This window comes from Fundulus heteroclitus, chromosome 14 (genome assembly GCF_011125445.2).
Source record: "Fundulus heteroclitus isolate FHET01 chromosome 14, MU-UCD_Fhet_4.1, whole genome shotgun sequence".
NCBI classification, from domain to species: Eukaryota; Metazoa; Chordata; class Actinopteri; order Cyprinodontiformes; family Fundulidae; genus Fundulus; species Fundulus heteroclitus.
This window is the reverse complement of record NC_046374.1, coordinates 5,696,527-5,714,592: the sequence shown is the minus strand read 5'-3', so window position 1 is coordinate 5,714,592 and position 18,066 is coordinate 5,696,527. Positions and strand designations below refer to the sequence as shown.

At 39.0% G+C, this 18,066-nt stretch overlaps 2 protein-coding genes across 2 annotated transcripts in view; both read left to right on the top strand.

Moving 5' to 3' along the window:
* Window positions 1-18,066, top strand: part of LOC118565912 — a 377,406-nt gene that overhangs the window by 317,350 nt on the left and 41,990 nt on the right. The gene's annotated exons all lie outside the window — the stretch shown is intronic.
* The window catches only part of adam19a (ADAM metallopeptidase domain 19a), a gene marked incomplete in the record, with an annotated part of 318,150 nt that overhangs the window by 293,543 nt on the left and 6,541 nt on the right, over window positions 1-18,066 (top strand). The window contains 6 exon segments of the mRNA XM_036146125.1: window positions 368-572; window positions 8,102-8,179; window positions 12,016-12,124; window positions 12,542-12,683; window positions 15,615-15,714; window positions 17,781-18,032. Coding sequence (XP_036002018.1) covers window positions 368-572; window positions 8,102-8,179; window positions 12,016-12,124; window positions 12,542-12,683; window positions 15,615-15,714; window positions 17,781-18,032 — 886 coding nt within the window.

The window sequence follows — 18,066 nt, the reverse complement described above, 5'->3', positions numbered from 1 at the left end:
AACATAGCAACCACTACCCAACTAATTGGGTGATTTCCGATTAACTCTTTCACAGCTGTAGTTATTAGTATGACCATACTGACATGAAATTAGTACATTGAAGACCTTTCTTTGAAGATTTCTGTATTTGTGTTGAAAGATCCCCTTAGGAATTATTGAGTATGATTCAGTGAACACTTTTTGCAGGGTTAGAATGTAATTAGAAAAAGATGACTGTAGCTAGAAATGTCTTGATGTTTAGGTGCAGTTACCACCACCACCAAAAAAAAACGTGTTTTAGCTTCTTTCTGCATTTAGTTTTTGCAGCAAACAAAAAGGCTGCTCAGTGACTGAAATGCATTAATTTTTTGTGTATGTTTTTACCCAGCGATGCCAAATGTGGCAAGATTCAATGCCATAGTGCTGCCAAGAAGCCCAAAGGCACCAATGCTGTTTCCATCGACACAACCATCAAGACAGGCGGCATAGAGGTGAAGTGCCGTGGAACCTATGTTTACAGCACTCAGGATGGCCAGGGTGACCTGCCTGACCCTGGCCTTGTCATGACTGGCACCAAGTGTGGTGAGGGCAAGGTTGGTATATATTTGTCAAAATTTTAAGCCCAGACAAGCATTCACATTTCACGCCACTTGATAAGCAGGTTGTAAGTCAGGCATTAGAATACAAAAAGAAATAAAAAAATTAGTTCTAAGTTTAACAGACTTTATATCAGCTGATTAAAAGTTTAATACCATCAGCCAAAAGGACAAAAACAGTACGTAGTAAAACCTCCCACCCATTCTTGTTGATTATTTCCAACAATTCATCACAGTCTCACAACGATGGACATTTCTGCTATCCAGGCTCAAACATTTTCAGTAGGATTTAGATGAGGAGAACATGTAAGATGGTCCAAGAGAAGATAATATTATTCTGAAAAAAATATGGATGTTGGGAACTGCTATATTGTTCTGTTGAAAGAACCAATCATCCCCATTTGGACAAGAAGCCTCTGTCAGGAGTGATGGCCTCTGCAACATCTCCACATAGCCAGCTATAGTTCTAGGCCCCTGCACTTCAATCCATTTCAGTTTTATTTATATAGCGGCAATTCACAACACATGTCATCTCAAGGCCCTCAATTCAATCAAATCATACAGACAGATTGATTAAGCACAAGTAAGCTGAGTTAAACATTCTTCTGCAGGGAAATTTTGGTGCTTGTCATCAATATCTATTTTACATTAATCCAGATTAATGGCATACCAATGTATTATTGCTGACCATGTGAACCAACACATGAAAACTGTCTTTCTAAAATCCTTTCTGTCTGTATGCATGTACATGTGATTTATAAGCAAAGTTACACTAATTAACAAATGATTTAAATTTGTATTCCCTTACAGTTTCTGAATATTTTCATTTTCTGAAGGGCTTTATACAACCTAAAGATAAGGGGCACTTGTTAGTATTCTCTCTGCTATTAGCTGCTTGTTCTTTCCAATGAGTAAACAACAGGGGTTCTTTATCAGCCCACTTCATTCAAACCTAAATGTCATTAGCCCCCAGGGAGTTTGTTTCATCTTAGCTCTTTCTCTAATTAACATTATGGTGACAGATTTTAAGCATAAAAACCTATAACTCAGTGAAGTAAAAAAGGCTTTTGTAAAAAAAAAAAAAAAAAAAAGGAAAAAAAAGGGTGTATGAAAAATGTTAAATCCCATGGTGGTAATGCACCCTCTACCATTTCTCCAGCATAACTTCTTTTTTCCCTGTTTGTCTTTTGTCCTTTTCCTCTGCATCACAATCCACCCTTTTAAATTCCATTTCAGCTGGCGCTCTGAGGCCTGACTAGTGCCGCATGAGTAATGTATAATGAATAGGCAGCAGATAATACTGTCAGCCGTCCACCATGATGAATTCTGAGTCACCATATTGAGTTGAACTTTTCTCTGCAATAAATACACACTGAACCTTTACCTCTACTCGCCCAGTCACAAATACAGCTCTGCCAGGTTGATTTTATTGTTAACAGTGACAGTACTAATGTATTTTAATACATATATTAGCACCAGCAAAAAAACAACAAAACGCTTCCTTCTGCGGGTCAATGTGACAGATTAAATGCCCCACTAAACGTTAATTTGAACAAGTATCTGAATTAAAACACAGCTCAGGGTTAATGACACATTAAGGGTCTACTTTGATTACACAGATTAATTTAGGATTTTAAACGTTAAATAACTGTTTAACTATGAATGGTCTACAGTGCCTTGCAAAAGTATTCGTACCCTTTGAACTTTTTCACATTTTCAAACATTATAATCACAAACTTTACAATTTTTTTATGTGGATTTCATGGACCACCTCAAATTGTTGCATAAATGTGAAGTGGAAGGGAAATTCTACAAGATTTCCAAACCTCTGTGCAAATATAAATCAGAAAAGTGTTGCATGCATTTGTATTTGTTTGCCTTAAGTCTGATACCTCCAAAATAAATCACATTCCAGCTGTTTATCATTTAATCTGTTTGACACCAGCTGATCCATAAACCATTTCAGTGATTTCTTAGAGAACCTTGTTGAATGGAATCAGGAAGACCAAGAAGCACAGCAGGGTGAAAGGTGTGGAACAAAGCAGGGTTGGGTTCTAAAACATATTCCAAGCTTTGAAAATCTCTCAGAGCTCTGGTCAATCCATCATCTGAACATGGATGGAGGGACCACCTGCAGTCCTACCAGGAAATGGACGTCCTCCTGAACTGACATGCAGGGAGGAGATTAGTCAGAGAAGCAGCCAAGAGGTCCCAGCGCATCATTAGACCTGGGCTTCTAGGGCTTCAGCCCCAGATATTTTCTGAACAGCCCCGAATCTCACTTAAGAAGACATTTAGAAGTACGTATTTTATAAACATGTATTAAACTCCTAAATAATATTAAAACATTTTATTTAAAGACAATGAGATTGGGGGTTTCTGTTGTATTCTACATAATCGCTTCCTGCTCCAACATAACCTGAAATTGTTATTTGCACAATGAGCGACACCGCAACTACATGGACAGGTCAAGGAGGACCAACAGCAGGCTATAGCGGGGGCGACAATTGGGCAAGACACTTCTCCCGCATTGCCTGTTGCCGGTGGTCAGAGGGTCCGGTGGTGCCGATGTATGGCAGCCTCACCTCTGTCAATCTGCCCCAGGGCAGCTGTGGCTACTAACATAGCTCACCACCGTCAGGGTGAGTGAACTGGTGAATGACTGATTGTAGTGTAAAGCGTTCTGGGGTTGTCAGACTAGTTAGAGCGTTGTACAAGTACAAGCCATTTACTATTTATAGGGCTGTTTATTACTCAAACAGGGAACAGAAGGGAACACTGTTAATTTTAGAGCAACCACTGAGCCAATTGAAGAGGGGGAGTCTGGTGCTTGGGTGCGCACAGCAACAGCAGTTTGAAGCAGGATAACCCAGGCTGAAGTTAGCAGTACAACCAGAATCCTGACCCAGAATGGGATGAAGTTACAGCCAATCACTTATTCACCCAGCAAAAAATGAGATGGAGTTTTTTTCTAATAAGCATCATGAGGAACAAAGAACAGAGGGACTTTCACCTGATATAAAGGAAGACCTAAAAGCTCTGGCTACGATAGAGAACAGTAGGAACCCTCTCTGGGAGCTTCTAGCCTGTCGCAATAAGCAATAAAACATGCAAAAGCATGATCAAAATTAATTGGGTGATACATTTAAATCGGCTCAATATTTTCCGTTAGCTTGCTAGTTTGTTTTCCTTGTGTCTCCTTCTTTCTACCAAAGAGACTTGATGACAGAAGGTTTCACTCTGGTGCATCAGTCTCCACTCACCCCTCCCCTTCTTGTCGAGATTTGAAATAAAACAAACATGGAATCGAACGCGACAGCGGCAGTGTGGAGCACTTTGGATTTAAACCAAATGACCATGGTGAACCACTTTACCTGTACGAGCCGGTATGTCGCATTTGTTCCAAAGCCTTGGCAACAAAAAGACGGCAATACAATAAGCCTACAGCTGCACCTAAAACATAATCACCCAATGCAGTTTTTCCCAGCTTGGAAAAAACAACTGGGGTCTCCAAGCGGCAATGTTATCATTTATCGCAATAATTTCTGTAACTATTTATCGTCCAGCAAAATTTGTTTATCGTGCTAATGTTTTTTGCAAAAGTCTAGAAGCTCTCAGAGATGGTTCCTAAAGTAGCTCAACACCTTAAAAGCTCCTTCAGATTTGACAATTGCAACTGGCAACTTGCCACAGGAATGACAAGCCCAGTTCTAGATTTAGACAGAAAAAGGTGTTGCTCCATAAACCGGGAAGATATGACACGTCTACAGGTGTCAGAAGGACATAAACTGAGCCTCCGTCTGGTCTACCTCCTTCCTTTCTCTTCCCTTTCTTAATAAATACTCAAAATCAGTTCAGATTTTTTCCAATTTAAAATATATTTGCAGTCTTGACATATCTTTGTTACTAGGAATGGATTACATAGTCTTATTCTGAACTAAAGTACTTTAACCATTTTAGTTATAAAGTTCCCAATTACTGTAATATTAATACAGTGGAAAGGATGAGGACCTGTTATATTTTAATATGCACAAGTTAAAACCTTTTTCTCCACAGAAAGTGGTTAATAGTAAAGATGCACTAATGGCTCACATGGTCAGTGGAGAATAGGCTGTTGAAAATGTTATGTTGATTATTTTTGGCTGACCAAAGGAAAATAGTTTAACCCTCAGTGGAATGAAGGGCTGGAAATATATGCAGTAAAACAGAACAGGTTCATGACAGAAGGAACATTTTCAGAAAATACATTTTAATCAGAAAGCTTTCATCATACTTAAAATAATGAAATGTGCTTTTAGGATATAACAATTTAACTAAGATTCTAACAAATGTCTATAATTATCCAAAAACCTGTCATTATCTCTGTCAACAAAATGTTTTTTTTCATCAATCGTAAACTCTGTGTCTGTTTATCCTTCACTTCAACTACTTACAAAAAATTAGACCCAGGGATACTTTATGGAAACGTTTTTGTTTGTTTCACAACAATTTACATTTAATAAAAACCCAGCCAAGGCAGAAAAATCATTTTAATTTTAAATTATTTATGAACAAGACCACTGTCCCATGAAAGGTGTACAGCAAACAAATCTGTCAGTTTTTAAGAAAACATAGAATTCAAATGATAACACACTTTTTTTTTTAAATTAGATATGTTTTAAATGTCATGTTTCTTGAGATCTGGGCCTATTCACAAATCAAGCCCCCAAAGTCCAGCTCTAATTATATCTATGGGTTTTGCAATATAATGTGAACTTCAGTTTGACCTTTGCCATCCACTCAAACATTATTACTGTCAAAGTGCATCCATTCGTCACAACATTATTTCCTGATATACGTGATCTATTTCAGCAGGATAACTGTCCATGCCACAATGGGTTTAAGAGTAGTTTATGGTAAAGATTGAGCTGGATGCAGTCTTCTGATTTGCAGGAACCCTGACATTCTGGGCATCCAAATAGCTAGTAGTAGTCACAAACTGATGCTTTTCACAGATGATGCCTTGGTCCTGATAACTGAGCCAGAATGGTCTCCCCCTGCTCTGTTAGAAACCATTAAATTTTATTCCAAATTCTCTGGATACAAAGTAATCTGGTCCAAAGTCAGAGGCACTTCCTCTGACACCCTACTGTCCAGAGACCTTTTTCCAACCCAGTGATTTTATTTGGCCAAAATAAATACTTAGGCATCATTGTTCCCGCATTCGTTGAATTATTTGGTCCAGGTCAGTTTACAGATCCTCCTGAACAAATTTAAGATTGATATAGAACTGTGGTCCTCACTATCACTTTCCTTCTGAGGCACGGTCAATGTGATACAAATTAATTGTATCCCCAACTTGAATTACCTATTGCAGGTGCTGCCAATGAAAATCTCCGGGAATGAATTTAAGCAGTTTGATAGGCTGTGCAACTTCCACAAATTCCTACGGAACAATAAGCAACACAGATTAAACATGGAAGAATTACAGAGGCCTGTGGATCATGGTGGAATGTGGATACTAAATCTGCTTTTTTATCATTATGTGTCAGCCTGAGACACTTGGTGCCCTGGGCACAACCTCCAGAGAGAGCACCCCCATGGTTGCGTCTGAGGAGTCCTTTGCATAACCCCCTCCCCCCATTAAGCTTTTATCAGAGGCACAGACCATCCTATTATTTCACACTCACAGCGGGTAAGAAAAAGATGGCATTCCTATTAAATTTTAACATATACCTGCACGCAACAGCCTCCGTGTGGACCATCCAACCATAAACTTCATGGGTTAACGTGGGAATTCTGCTCCTTGGTGACCTGTATGCTGGGGATACACTCCAGTCTTTTTTCCGATCTCAAAATGCTATTCCTTCTGCCCCAGGCTCAGGGTTAGACACCAGTCCTGTTGTGGTGTAGTGGTTGAAATCTTTGATTGTCAGTTTGGGGGACCTGGGTTTGAAACCCAGCTGAATCAGGACGGGCGTCTGGTTTAGAAATTCTGCCAAGTCTGTGTGCAAGTTGTAATGACTTGCTTTGGTGACTCCACATCCCCCCACTATAAGCTTCCTTACACAAAGAATGGATTTTTTTTTTTTTTGGAAGGGGACATGAAGCTTCCGTATATTATTCAGTGCTTTTAAAATGTTTATAGACAGCGGTGCATCTTCCATTAGACAGAGCTGGATAGGAGCTCAAAAGGTTTTATTCACAGAGGAGTGGAGTAGGATTTTACAAAACATGAAAAAGATTCTCAGGGAGATTCTTAGGGAGCTCAGAACAAGGCTATTAGACTCCCTCTAAGCTATAGAGTCAAGTTTAAACAAAACTCAGACTGCTGGTAATGAATTATATGGTGTGGAGCTGTCAAAAAACACAAAGCTTCTGGTTTGAGAATCACAATAATGTCCTCCATCCAGAGGCTGTATATTCTGGAGGACCCATCTTCCACTTGACCTCCTGTCCCATATAGCAGAGTGGGTTCAGACGGCACTAATGCCAGGGCATAAACTTATTATCTCAGAATGGTGGCATCATCACCCTCCCGTCAGCCTTTGGCACAATCACTTAGCTGGACTAGCTGCACTTGAGGGCCTATCACCAGACTAATAAACAGAGCTGAAAGCTTTAATATCAAATGGGAGCAATACTTGTCCAACATAAAAGAGACTGAACAGGAGATATTATCTATCACTTTGAACACCACATCTAGCATCGTTGAGCATGTAACATATTACGATTTGCTCATTTTTGTCTTTATCTCCGTTTTTTTCCTTTTAAGTGAGTTTTTGTAGTGCCATCCTATTTTATTTTTCATTAGATTGTTTTCATCTTGTTCTTTCTTTTTTGTTTGCTGGAGTGCAATCACTTTATAGATATCTGTTTACTTCCTGTATAAAGTGACACTAATTGTTACATAACCATTATTTCCCACATGTATACTTGCAATGTGTGATATGCATAAACTCCAATAAAGTATTCATTATAAAAAGAAAACATAATCAAAACTGATAATTATTAGTATTTGAAATCATTTATGCAGAAAGGGGAAAATATATAATTAGGAATTCTATTCACAGTAGTTAAGTTGAATCAAAATGTGGAAGTTTCTGTTGTGTTTTCCTCTTAGTTAACACAGTGTTCATTTCTGTCTGATTTTCACTGTGATCAGAGCAGCTCAGAAGCAGCTACAGTGAAATAAACAGCTAACTGAGAGGAAAATACTAAAACTCTATAAATGTTTTGGAACAATAGAAAAAACAGGACCCACTTATGCTCAGCTCTTGTGTTATTGTGTCAGAACAATAGGTTTTGTAGAGTAAGGATGCTGGTTAGTAAATGAGGCCCATTGCTGGTTTCATTAAAAAAAAAAAAAAAAAAAAACAATGCAAGTTCTAAAAGCTTGTGTGCAAAACTACTCATTTAATTAGACATGCTGATACCATTTCCTGATCTCCTCAGGCGTACAGGTTGTTCCAGAGGCCAGGGCTGATATAAGTCTGTATGTGTCATCTTTATCACCCTGTGTGATCTTTCTGCTTGTGTTCTTACAGGTGTGCAGAGACCGCAAATGCCAAAATGCCTCTTTTACTGAGCTGCAGTCTTGCCTCGCCAATTGTCACGGCAATGGGGTATCACACACACACACACACACACACACACACACACACACACACACACACACACACACACACACACACACACACACACACACACACACACGCATGTCATGCAACATACTTAACTCTCTCGGTTTCTGGGCACAGCTACCTAATCTTGTTGTCTTGCTGTGTCCTTGGGCAAAGGTAGCACTCTGCGGTGCTTTCACCAAGTCTGTTGTTAAAGTCAGGAAAATAGATGACTAGAACACAACAGTGATGAAGTATTCATTAGAACAGTACAAGCAAGCTCGAGGCAGATAAGGAGGAAGCATACATAGTTTATGAGTCTGTAACCAAGCTTTGGAGAGGAGAGTTTGGAGCTATAGACTATCGCTTTCTTTACCACAAGATAAGGCTGATTTATCAAAGTATTTGGCCACAGGAATTTGACCTCCAAGGATATTGCCTGAAGTGTAACAACATTAAAAGATCACTAAAGGATCCTGAATAATAAAATTCAGACACGCAGAGTCTGCATCAGACATGAATGAATCCCAAAAAAACTAGTTTTGTGATGTTGCCTCATTAATTCTTTAGATTGTTTTCCAACAAATTTAACTTTCAACAATTAATGTCTTCACATGTTTTGTAATTTCTGACAGCCTTTCAAGTTTACATGCATAAAAATTTAGTTACAATTGAAAACGGATGTCTGTGTATCGGAAGAATTTTTCAAATCACCTGACATTCAATCCGATTAGGTCAATTAGTAGTACCAACATTATAAAGATCTGCTAAATGCCAAAATAATGAGGAGGAGAGTTTTGGTTGTTTTTTTTTTTTACTGACTTCTAAGTTAAAAGTTTTCTTTATTATTTGGTAGTGCAGAAATGAGGCGAACAACAGTGTCTGTAACGGCACACCAATATGTAATGTCCTCTTTGTATTTGGTTTGGCGATCAAACACTCAAGTGTTTGTGGACTGAGCCCTGAGTGGCAGCTGTTCACATACAAGTACATGCACATTTACACATGCATGGTGGGACAAGCTATGTAAACAAGAGCATGGAGAACAACACAGAGAACTGTGGTGTGACATTATACCATCGTCCATCTGAAATATTACCTTTAGTTCATCACTATTTATTAGTTCTTTCTATCTGAAATATTGAAATTTGTTAAGTGCTTGTGTTTAATAACAAATTCAAAATCATCTCTATTTGCTAAATGCCCAAAAAATAAGATTCTCTTACAGAATTATCATTCCATTTTTAAAAGACAGAGGTTTACATACTATGTAACTATGTCTTTAAGACGCATTTTTATTCTGATCAGTCCTTTATTCTGGTTACTTTTGTCCTTGTAAACGTAGCTAGTGATAATCCACAGATTATATGACAAGGTGCTGCAAAAAAGACATCATTAGAATAAAATGTTATGAGTCAGTCAGTTGTTTTGGCATGCAAACCGTTTAAAGCATTTCACACAGAAGCCACATTCTCTCGTCACTTGGGGTTAAGTGCCTTGCCCAAAGGAACATTGACATGTAGTTAGGCAGAAAGCAGGAAACAAACACCCAACCGTCCAATTGCAAGACAACTGTCCACTAAGCAACAGTCACCACAGAAAACTAAATGAATCTGCTTATTATTCTGGCTAACAGCTAAAGGCCATAAAGAAGTGTTGTTAACCATAAAGGTGGTTAAAGACCTCAGGCCTAAGCTGATGGTAAACTTGAAGTGCAGCTCAACAAGCGTGTGATGCTCTCTAACAAATCCAAGAACTAGATAGTGACATGATGGCTAAAGCACACACTATAAACCTTTTATTTTGCGAAAAGCATCTTTTCCTTCTGCCATTTAAATAAATCAGTGTTGTTTAATTCTAAAAGCAACAATTCCTGATCACGATGGAACTGAAGCCAACTTGGCATGACCTACTTCGTGTTTTAAGCTTTTCTGCTATCCAGCATTTGGCATAAAGCGGACATTCCATGGTAAAAACACCTTGCAAAACATTACTCTCTCCTTCTCTTATTTCCTGTACTTATAAGGGGTTCGCTGCCTTTAACACAGGTCATGTCTGTTAACTAGGCTTTGAAAACAGAAAAAACTCAAGCCTATTCTTTCCTCTTTTAATCCCTTTCACAAAGTACTTTGTTATTATATGCCGTTTGTCCTCTTTATGTCCCTTCGTCTCTGTGGAACAATACATGCATAATCGAAATGACTTTTGGCAAGGAATATTCTAAATATACATGTTTTCCCTCCTCCTAGCTCTGGCTTTTCTCTCGTCTTAGGATGCATTTTTAATTTAATATCATCTCTTTATCCTTGGGCTTTTGGAGGCTGATTGATATTCATGCAAATTAAAAGTAGTACTAAGCTGCAGGAGTACCACTTGCTTCAGAGAACACTCCCTGTTCGCATCTTACAAAGAAATTCATTAAACAAGCACAAGACATATGAGAAACTTAGCCTGGTGGGGATTTTAATGTATCCTCTATGTCAACAGAACCTCTGAATGTCAAATAACAGGCTGATAAGAGTTATAGATATAATTATTAGTTAGAAGATTTTCGTAGGTATTGATCAAGTTTAAACTAAAATCGCATATTTGTTTGGAGAGAACTCAGTGTGTTGTTGCTTTCTAGGTTTATGTTTCATTTCTTTTGACTGGAAGTAATAATAATGGTTGAGTGGCACCACCAGAGTCCTGACTTGAATCTGATAGACAGAATAGATATGGAGCTCATCACTAAAAATAAATCATTGAAATACCAGTGGAAACATGCAGAGAGCTGCTCAGAAATTAGAAGAAAGGTTTGATTTCTGGAATTCAGTTGATGCCAATGACATGCCTTTTTGGTCAAATAGATAGATAGATATAGATATAGATATAGATATATCTATATATAGATATATATATATATAGATATACTGTATGTGAAAATTTTATTTATACAGCGCCAATTCATGAAAGGTACTTTACAAAGTTCTTAGCTGAGAGAAAATTTCTTTAAATCTAAAGGGGGGGGAGGGGGGAGAACCCCAATAACGCAAATAATATACCTTTATTTTATTTTATTTTTTTGGTAAAACAAAAAGTGGACTATTTTGTTTAATTCAATATTGCATGGTTGGTTAGTTTATCGTCAAGCAGGTAAAAACAACTACAAATATTTTTGTGTTTTTAAGATTTAAAAAAAAAAAATACAGCCCATCAGTACTTTCAATTTTGGATTTTAGGCCCACATGGCCAAATGTTTGGACACCATTGACATACTCTGTTTTACTGTAACAATATAAACATCCACAACGACCCCAGCGGCATCATAGAGACTGCCTTTAGCCACTCAAACCAATCAGTTATTTAATATTCTTAACACTTGAGCACCACGTTTGAAATACTTCAAACGTCTGAACACATGTTGCCACACAATGAGCCTTGAGTCCAGTTTCTGGCTACAGTTTCACAAAAACAAACTTAAAACATCACTTATTGCTGCACACTACACCAAAACCACATTTCCAAATGATACCTGGCTTTTTTCACCTCTAGTCTGAGCTATGTTGATTTGTTTATCTGTTGACAAATCTGACAAATATTCTCCTTGACAGGGACATATTATCAAAACACAAACAAGTCTTTCATTACTTTAATCTGAATGGTATACCTGAGCGATGTCCCACAGCAGCATACCTAGCACCTCACCACCTACATTCAGTTTCATTCATCTCTAATCCCAAAACCAATTCAAAAGCCATCTCCTTTGTTTAGACTGCATTTGGTTCACCACTCATAACTATACAAAGTCAGAACAGTAGCATTTACATCAACCCACAACATGCTGCTGTCTTCTGCAGGTGTGTAACAGCAATGGGAACTGCCACTGCAATAAAGGCTGGGCTCCTCCGTTCTGTGAGAAGCCGGGACTGGGCGGCAGCGTCGACAGTGGACCTGTGCAGAATTACAGTGAGTATACAGAGAGTTCTTCTGTTGTTGCCTTTGTCCCTCTTAAACCTTTTAAGTGAGTAGCCTCCACTCTGTGAGATTAAATTAAATAATCTGAAATATTTAAGGGTAAATAAATACCGAAGGAATCTGTAAAAAACGATGTACATATCTCTGTCGTATTTCCTTTCCATACTGTAATCCTTTAATAAATGAACCATTGTGTATATTAACTGCATCCTCAAGTGAAGCAAGTAAGTAAGTAAGACATAGCTAGGGCTGTAGCTCATGTATTTTCCAACCAACTTTAAAGAACACTAAAAGAAACTAAATTAAACTAGTTTCCATTTAGTGCACATGCTAAATAAATAATCAACAGTCTGGGACATATCTGTGTCATAGAAGGGTGTGTTTGTGTGTGTGTGTGTGTGTCCACAGGTCAAGTGGGTTTGGTAGTGGGTCTGCTGTTTGCCTTCCTGGTGGTCCTTCCTGCAGTGCTGCTGCTCTTCTACTGCTACAGAGTCAAATCGTCGTACTACCACAAGTGGATTTCACAGAGAGACAAGAACAAGAACAACAAGTACCGTCCCCCTAACATTTCAGCTGTCTGTCTGTCACTCTCTGTGTATTTGCTTTTATTTTACCCACTTTCCTTGGATATTAGGCTTCCCAGGCAAAACAAAGGGTTAAATTGTACTGATATCTGGTTGTCACAGTGGTTGACAGGTGATTCACCATGGACCACACTGTTCTCACAGGACGTGGTGATCTGTAGTGAGAGTCAAGAGCAGGTTAAAAAGAAACTGGAGAGGAGGAGGTATGCTTTGGGGACCAGGGGACTGAAAGTCAGCAGAAGTTAGACAGAATCCATGTGGGTAAATGAGAGGGACATAGGTGGAAAAGTGAAGCTGCATGGAGTAGAAGTACTGAAGGTGGGTGAGGAGAACCATCCAAAGAAGGGACAATACTCTCTCCTAGGGTGGTCTACCTGCAATCATTGCTTTTCAGCAACCTGTAATTAAGTTTTTGTGTTTAGCTTTTGCCTAATCTTGTTCCCAGGCCTTATTAGTTTGTCTCATTTGGACCATACACAGAAATGAGAAATATAATGCTTGAAAAAGAACGAAAGTTCTCCTAGGTGCACATCTTTATGTGTGTTCTGTGTGCAACAGATCAATGCATGCACCAGAACTTGTTTATCAGAATCAATGGCAGCATTCAGCACTGCAGCTCATCTCTCACAGAACACAACTAAATCCATTTCTTCATAAAGCCTCGAGCTTTTTATGAGTCCTGCCACATTTATCATCACCCACAGAGTCGTCAAAGCAGTTGTTGAACATGTGCCTCAAAGGATATTCCCGCCTTTGACAGTGATTTATGGAACATGAATCTGAGTGGAGATGCTGCAGCAGCAATGTAAAGGTGCTGCTAATCCAAATAAAAACAGAGAGCGAGAAGCAACACATGATGCTGAGGATGTTGGAGCTCACGGACATTTTACACTAACGGCTGCTAATGGGGAACAGATCATGGGAAAGTGAGAGAGCTACACCAGTGGGTTTATGTGTTGGTTTGACAAATCTTTCAGAGCAGCAGCTGTGACAAAACCCCTCAGAGGTTACAGTTTTGCTCCGTTACATATTCTATGGGTTCATTTGCAGGTCAGCTAGTGGCTCTTGTGGTTTGTAGGATTATCTATGCAGATTTGAAGAGTATCACCATCCTACGCATGCATATTTTGATCACAAAACAAACCAGACTGCAGCTGATGCAAGTGTTAAAATCCACCCCCCCCCCAAGTGAGGATCAGACCTTACAGACACTGTAACCTGAATCTTGCCAGACAGATTTTGATCCGCAGAGCTCCACACACCCATCTGGAATTGCTCCACTGGAGATGTATTTCAGAAGGAGGGTCCTTATCAAAACTCCTTGCGTATGATTGGATAAACCACTTGTCCGTCATCTTTACTGTTTGCTACTTACACCACTCACATCGAAACCAACCCGTGACGCTGACGAGAGCTACCCAGGGAAAACCAAAACAAAACAGCTGCCATCTTGGATATAACGATGTTGGTGTTCTTTTAAAGAATTAACTGTATTTTTGGCTGGACCGGATTATAATGTGCATTAAATATTCTTCCCATATCACTCCGCCCCTTCGCGGACACACATACTACCTGAGTGGGAGAGCTTTCCGTTTCTTTATGGTGGATAGTTTTTAAGTCCATTATCGCGGACATTTGATCACAGCAAAATAATTTTTATGTAGGTTAAAGCCAGGCTATTAGCGCTGAGCAGTTCTCTTCTTTCTCTGCCATGAAAGGCGAGCCAGCTCCACGCACACACACAGAAAGACGGAGAGTGACTCAAAATGCTGAAAACATCCAGCCAAGATTTTAACTTTTGATATCTGTTATGGGCAAATATCCCCCACTAACTTAGTAAACCCTTTAGGGTGACATTTCAGCTGTAACTCAGACTGTGGCCAAGTAACAACGCAGCAGCAGCGGCCGTAGCACTGCAGTCTTCCTGGCCAGGTTCGTCTGTTCGCCGGTGTCTGCAGCTCCCAACAAGTCAGAGCAGAATTAAAATCGGCTCATAATCCTGATGAACTGACTGCACAGATGAAGTTTGGAGGTGTACTTTCTCACCTAGCAACTTTTTGTGATAAATTAAGGTTATAAAACTGATAGGTTTGTAAACTCCTCATCTCCTTACTCCACCCTTGAGGTGGACAGTTTTTCTTAATGCACGCAACCCCGCCCCTTCAACAAGCCCTGAGAAAGCAGAGAAGTACTTGGTCAGACGATGGGGGGGCAGAGCCCTGGGAATTACAAACTTCTAATATGTCTTGAGTCTTTTCATCATCCCTTCAGCGATGAGATGACTGAAAATAAAAAAAGTGGAAATAAGAGCTTGTGATTACTCACCAAACCAAGATTATTAAACAGGTATTAATGAATTTAAAAGAATGATCAGATGGATACCTCTTTCCTTTAATAAATCCAGACAACATCTTAAAAAGCCAGTCTTTTGTTACTCGGGTGAGTTTTTTTTCTATTATTAAAATGTGTATGATGCTCTGAAACATTTAACTACTTTGAACAGAACATTCTCTGATAAGTTGGGCAAAACAAGATTGATGGTCCTAGTTTACAGAGGTCAATTCAGCACCCTGATCATCCATTCATCCATCCATTCATCCATCCATCCATCCATCCATCCATTTTCTAACACGTCTTTCCTTTGTGGGTTGGGTGTACTGGACAGGTCGCCAGTTTATCACAGCACCCTGATCATATATTGGCCTAATTGTCACTGGGCTGAAACATTTGGTTTGTCCTTTTCCCACCCGTTTACTTTAGATTCATCCTCAATAACAAACCATGTGGGGATCCCTCTTGTTTTATATCTTGTCCTTAAAAGAAAACAACATATCAAACTGAGCAAAAGGACAGATTTTATTGACTTATTTTTGTCTGTCCTTATTTCCTTGTTTTAGGAAGGAGGCTTCAGTGGAGAAAGAGAAAAATGGTCACCTGAATCATGCCTTTCACCTCAAGGTGGTCGGTCCAATCAACAAAGCCGGCAGCCACAAGGCGGTGAGTAGAGTTTCTGTGGCAAAAAACGGAGAAAATGGAGTGAAAGGAGGGGATGGGTTCTGGTTACTGCGGCTTGATGAATATAAACTCCATGAAGCTGACCTTCACATTAAGAAGCTTCGATATACAGAAGTTTGTTTTATTATTTGACCACTTGGAGCATGCCTCCTCCCACACCCTCAACACTTCTACTGATTATTTCATCAGGCCTTTATTCCTGTGTCTACTTGATTATTTTATTGGAAGGGTCACTGACAAGGAGTGAGGTATGAAATATAAAATAGGATGGAAAATTATAGCTCGAAGACAAGAAAAAGCAGAACAAAAGAACTAAATAACAATATAATACCACACCTATTTTATGACATTTAGTTATTTTAAATCCTTACTTTTAAAGTAGTTGATCAGTACCAGGATGCAGTGGGTACAAAGTTTACAAGAATCATCAAGAATTGAAACAAAATTTTCAAATGAAGTAAGTGACACAGTTTGCTAGAGAGCCATTGAAAGCAACTCCTGACAGGTGTCCAATAGTGAGTATTATAGAAATGTTCACATCTATAAGAAAAACACAGTTCAATTCAAACTGATTCAGAGTAAGAATTTTCTTGCAAAGTAAACCATAATCAACAATATTTATTCATCTGATTCTAGACCAGCTCTAGTGTGACTTTGGCTTTGTGGCAAATTGTTACTATTTATTTTATTTTTTTGCTATGTCCTTATGATAGAAAGCTGACTGTTTTGGTGTATGTTTTATTTTCCTTTCATCATTATTTAGTTAGTTCAACATTAGCCTGAAGCGGATGTAAAAAGATGTACTTTATACAGGAAATATGTTTTTAATGTAAATTTGTAGCAAAACGCAAAGCATTAGATATCTATAATAAATTCACAGATTATAATTACAATAAGAAACAAACTATTTGACAATAGATTCTCATTACGTACTAGAAAAAAAAATCTGCAGCGCAGCAGATAGTAAGGAGGAGGGACCAGGAAGGCATACTTGTTCACATTTTCAGGCTAAGTCCACAGAGTTTTCTGAACTCCCTACTGCAGCTGTAGGCGGCCTGTGTGTGTCACGATTAGTCATTAATTACTGATATTAGGACCAGAGATGAAGTCATTGTGTGTGAGAGAGAGAGTAGTTAGTGTTACTCAGCTCCGCAGTCAAACTGGATTTACCAACTACAAAAACATGACTGTTGGAGTTAACATTTTTCACTCTTTTAGCATCTTATATTAGTGCTTAGTGTGATACTACCATCAGTCTCTATGTTTTCTGGAAACAAACCTTAATGTTAACCATAAGATTGATGAAAGATTGACTATGTTTCCGAATCAGGCATATCTCATGGCATGGCTTCCTCAAAAGGATACAACAAAATCTTTACTGTTTTGTGTTCAGTTTTATCTGTTTAAATCTCACTACCTGGTCAAGGTAGCAGCCTGAAGGTACAGGCAAAAATGCACTTTCCTTCCTTTAAGCTTTTTATGCTTTTGGTGCTTCTTGATTTTACTTTTAAACATCTCACTGAAAAGGAAAACGGCTGAGTGTTCTTGCTTTAGTCAAGAACATTCTTGAACTACGCCCAAGTATGTGGGGGCATTTACATGAATGCACTTCTAGTTTCGACATTACAGTCAGGCAGTCTTGTAGACAGCTCAGGGGTCCAATCAGGTAATGACAAAGTGTACCATAATGCTCCGAATATCCATTGTGCTGAACAGCTTCGTTGCTTACCAAAGTCATACTTACACATTTTAACTGATTTTTGAGCGACTTGAACCACATAAAATCAGTCAGTAAGCACAACGTTAATCATATAATAGCACCGGGATATAAGGCACAAAAACTATTTTTGAGAAAATGTAAGGCTTTGTGTGTGCCTTGTAGTCCGAAAAGTACAGTGCTGTATCCTCTCAAATGTGAACTTTGTGACTGATTACAATTATAGATTCCTGCAGATGTGTGAAATGGGGATTATTAAATACCAAGCCTGTTTTTAAAGCTGGTTTTTTTGAAGTTCAGTTTTGTTTTTGTTTTTTTTATTTCATCCCAGCTTCCTCACACCAGCAAAGAGGTTCTGCCACTCAGACCAGGACTGGTGCCAAACGGTACCCAGCCAGTCAACATCGTGCGACCTCTGAGACCTACCCAGTCTCCCCGGGGTGGTCCTCGGGACCTCAAGGTGGTAAGGCCACCGCTCCCAGCTGGCAAGCCTCCAACAGTCCCACCCAAGTCGCCCCCAACTCCACAGAGACTCAGCCCTCCTAAGAAACCACTACCCCTTAACCCAACACGTTCCCCACTGGTAAGACCCATTGTTTTTACCCTTGACTGAGCTG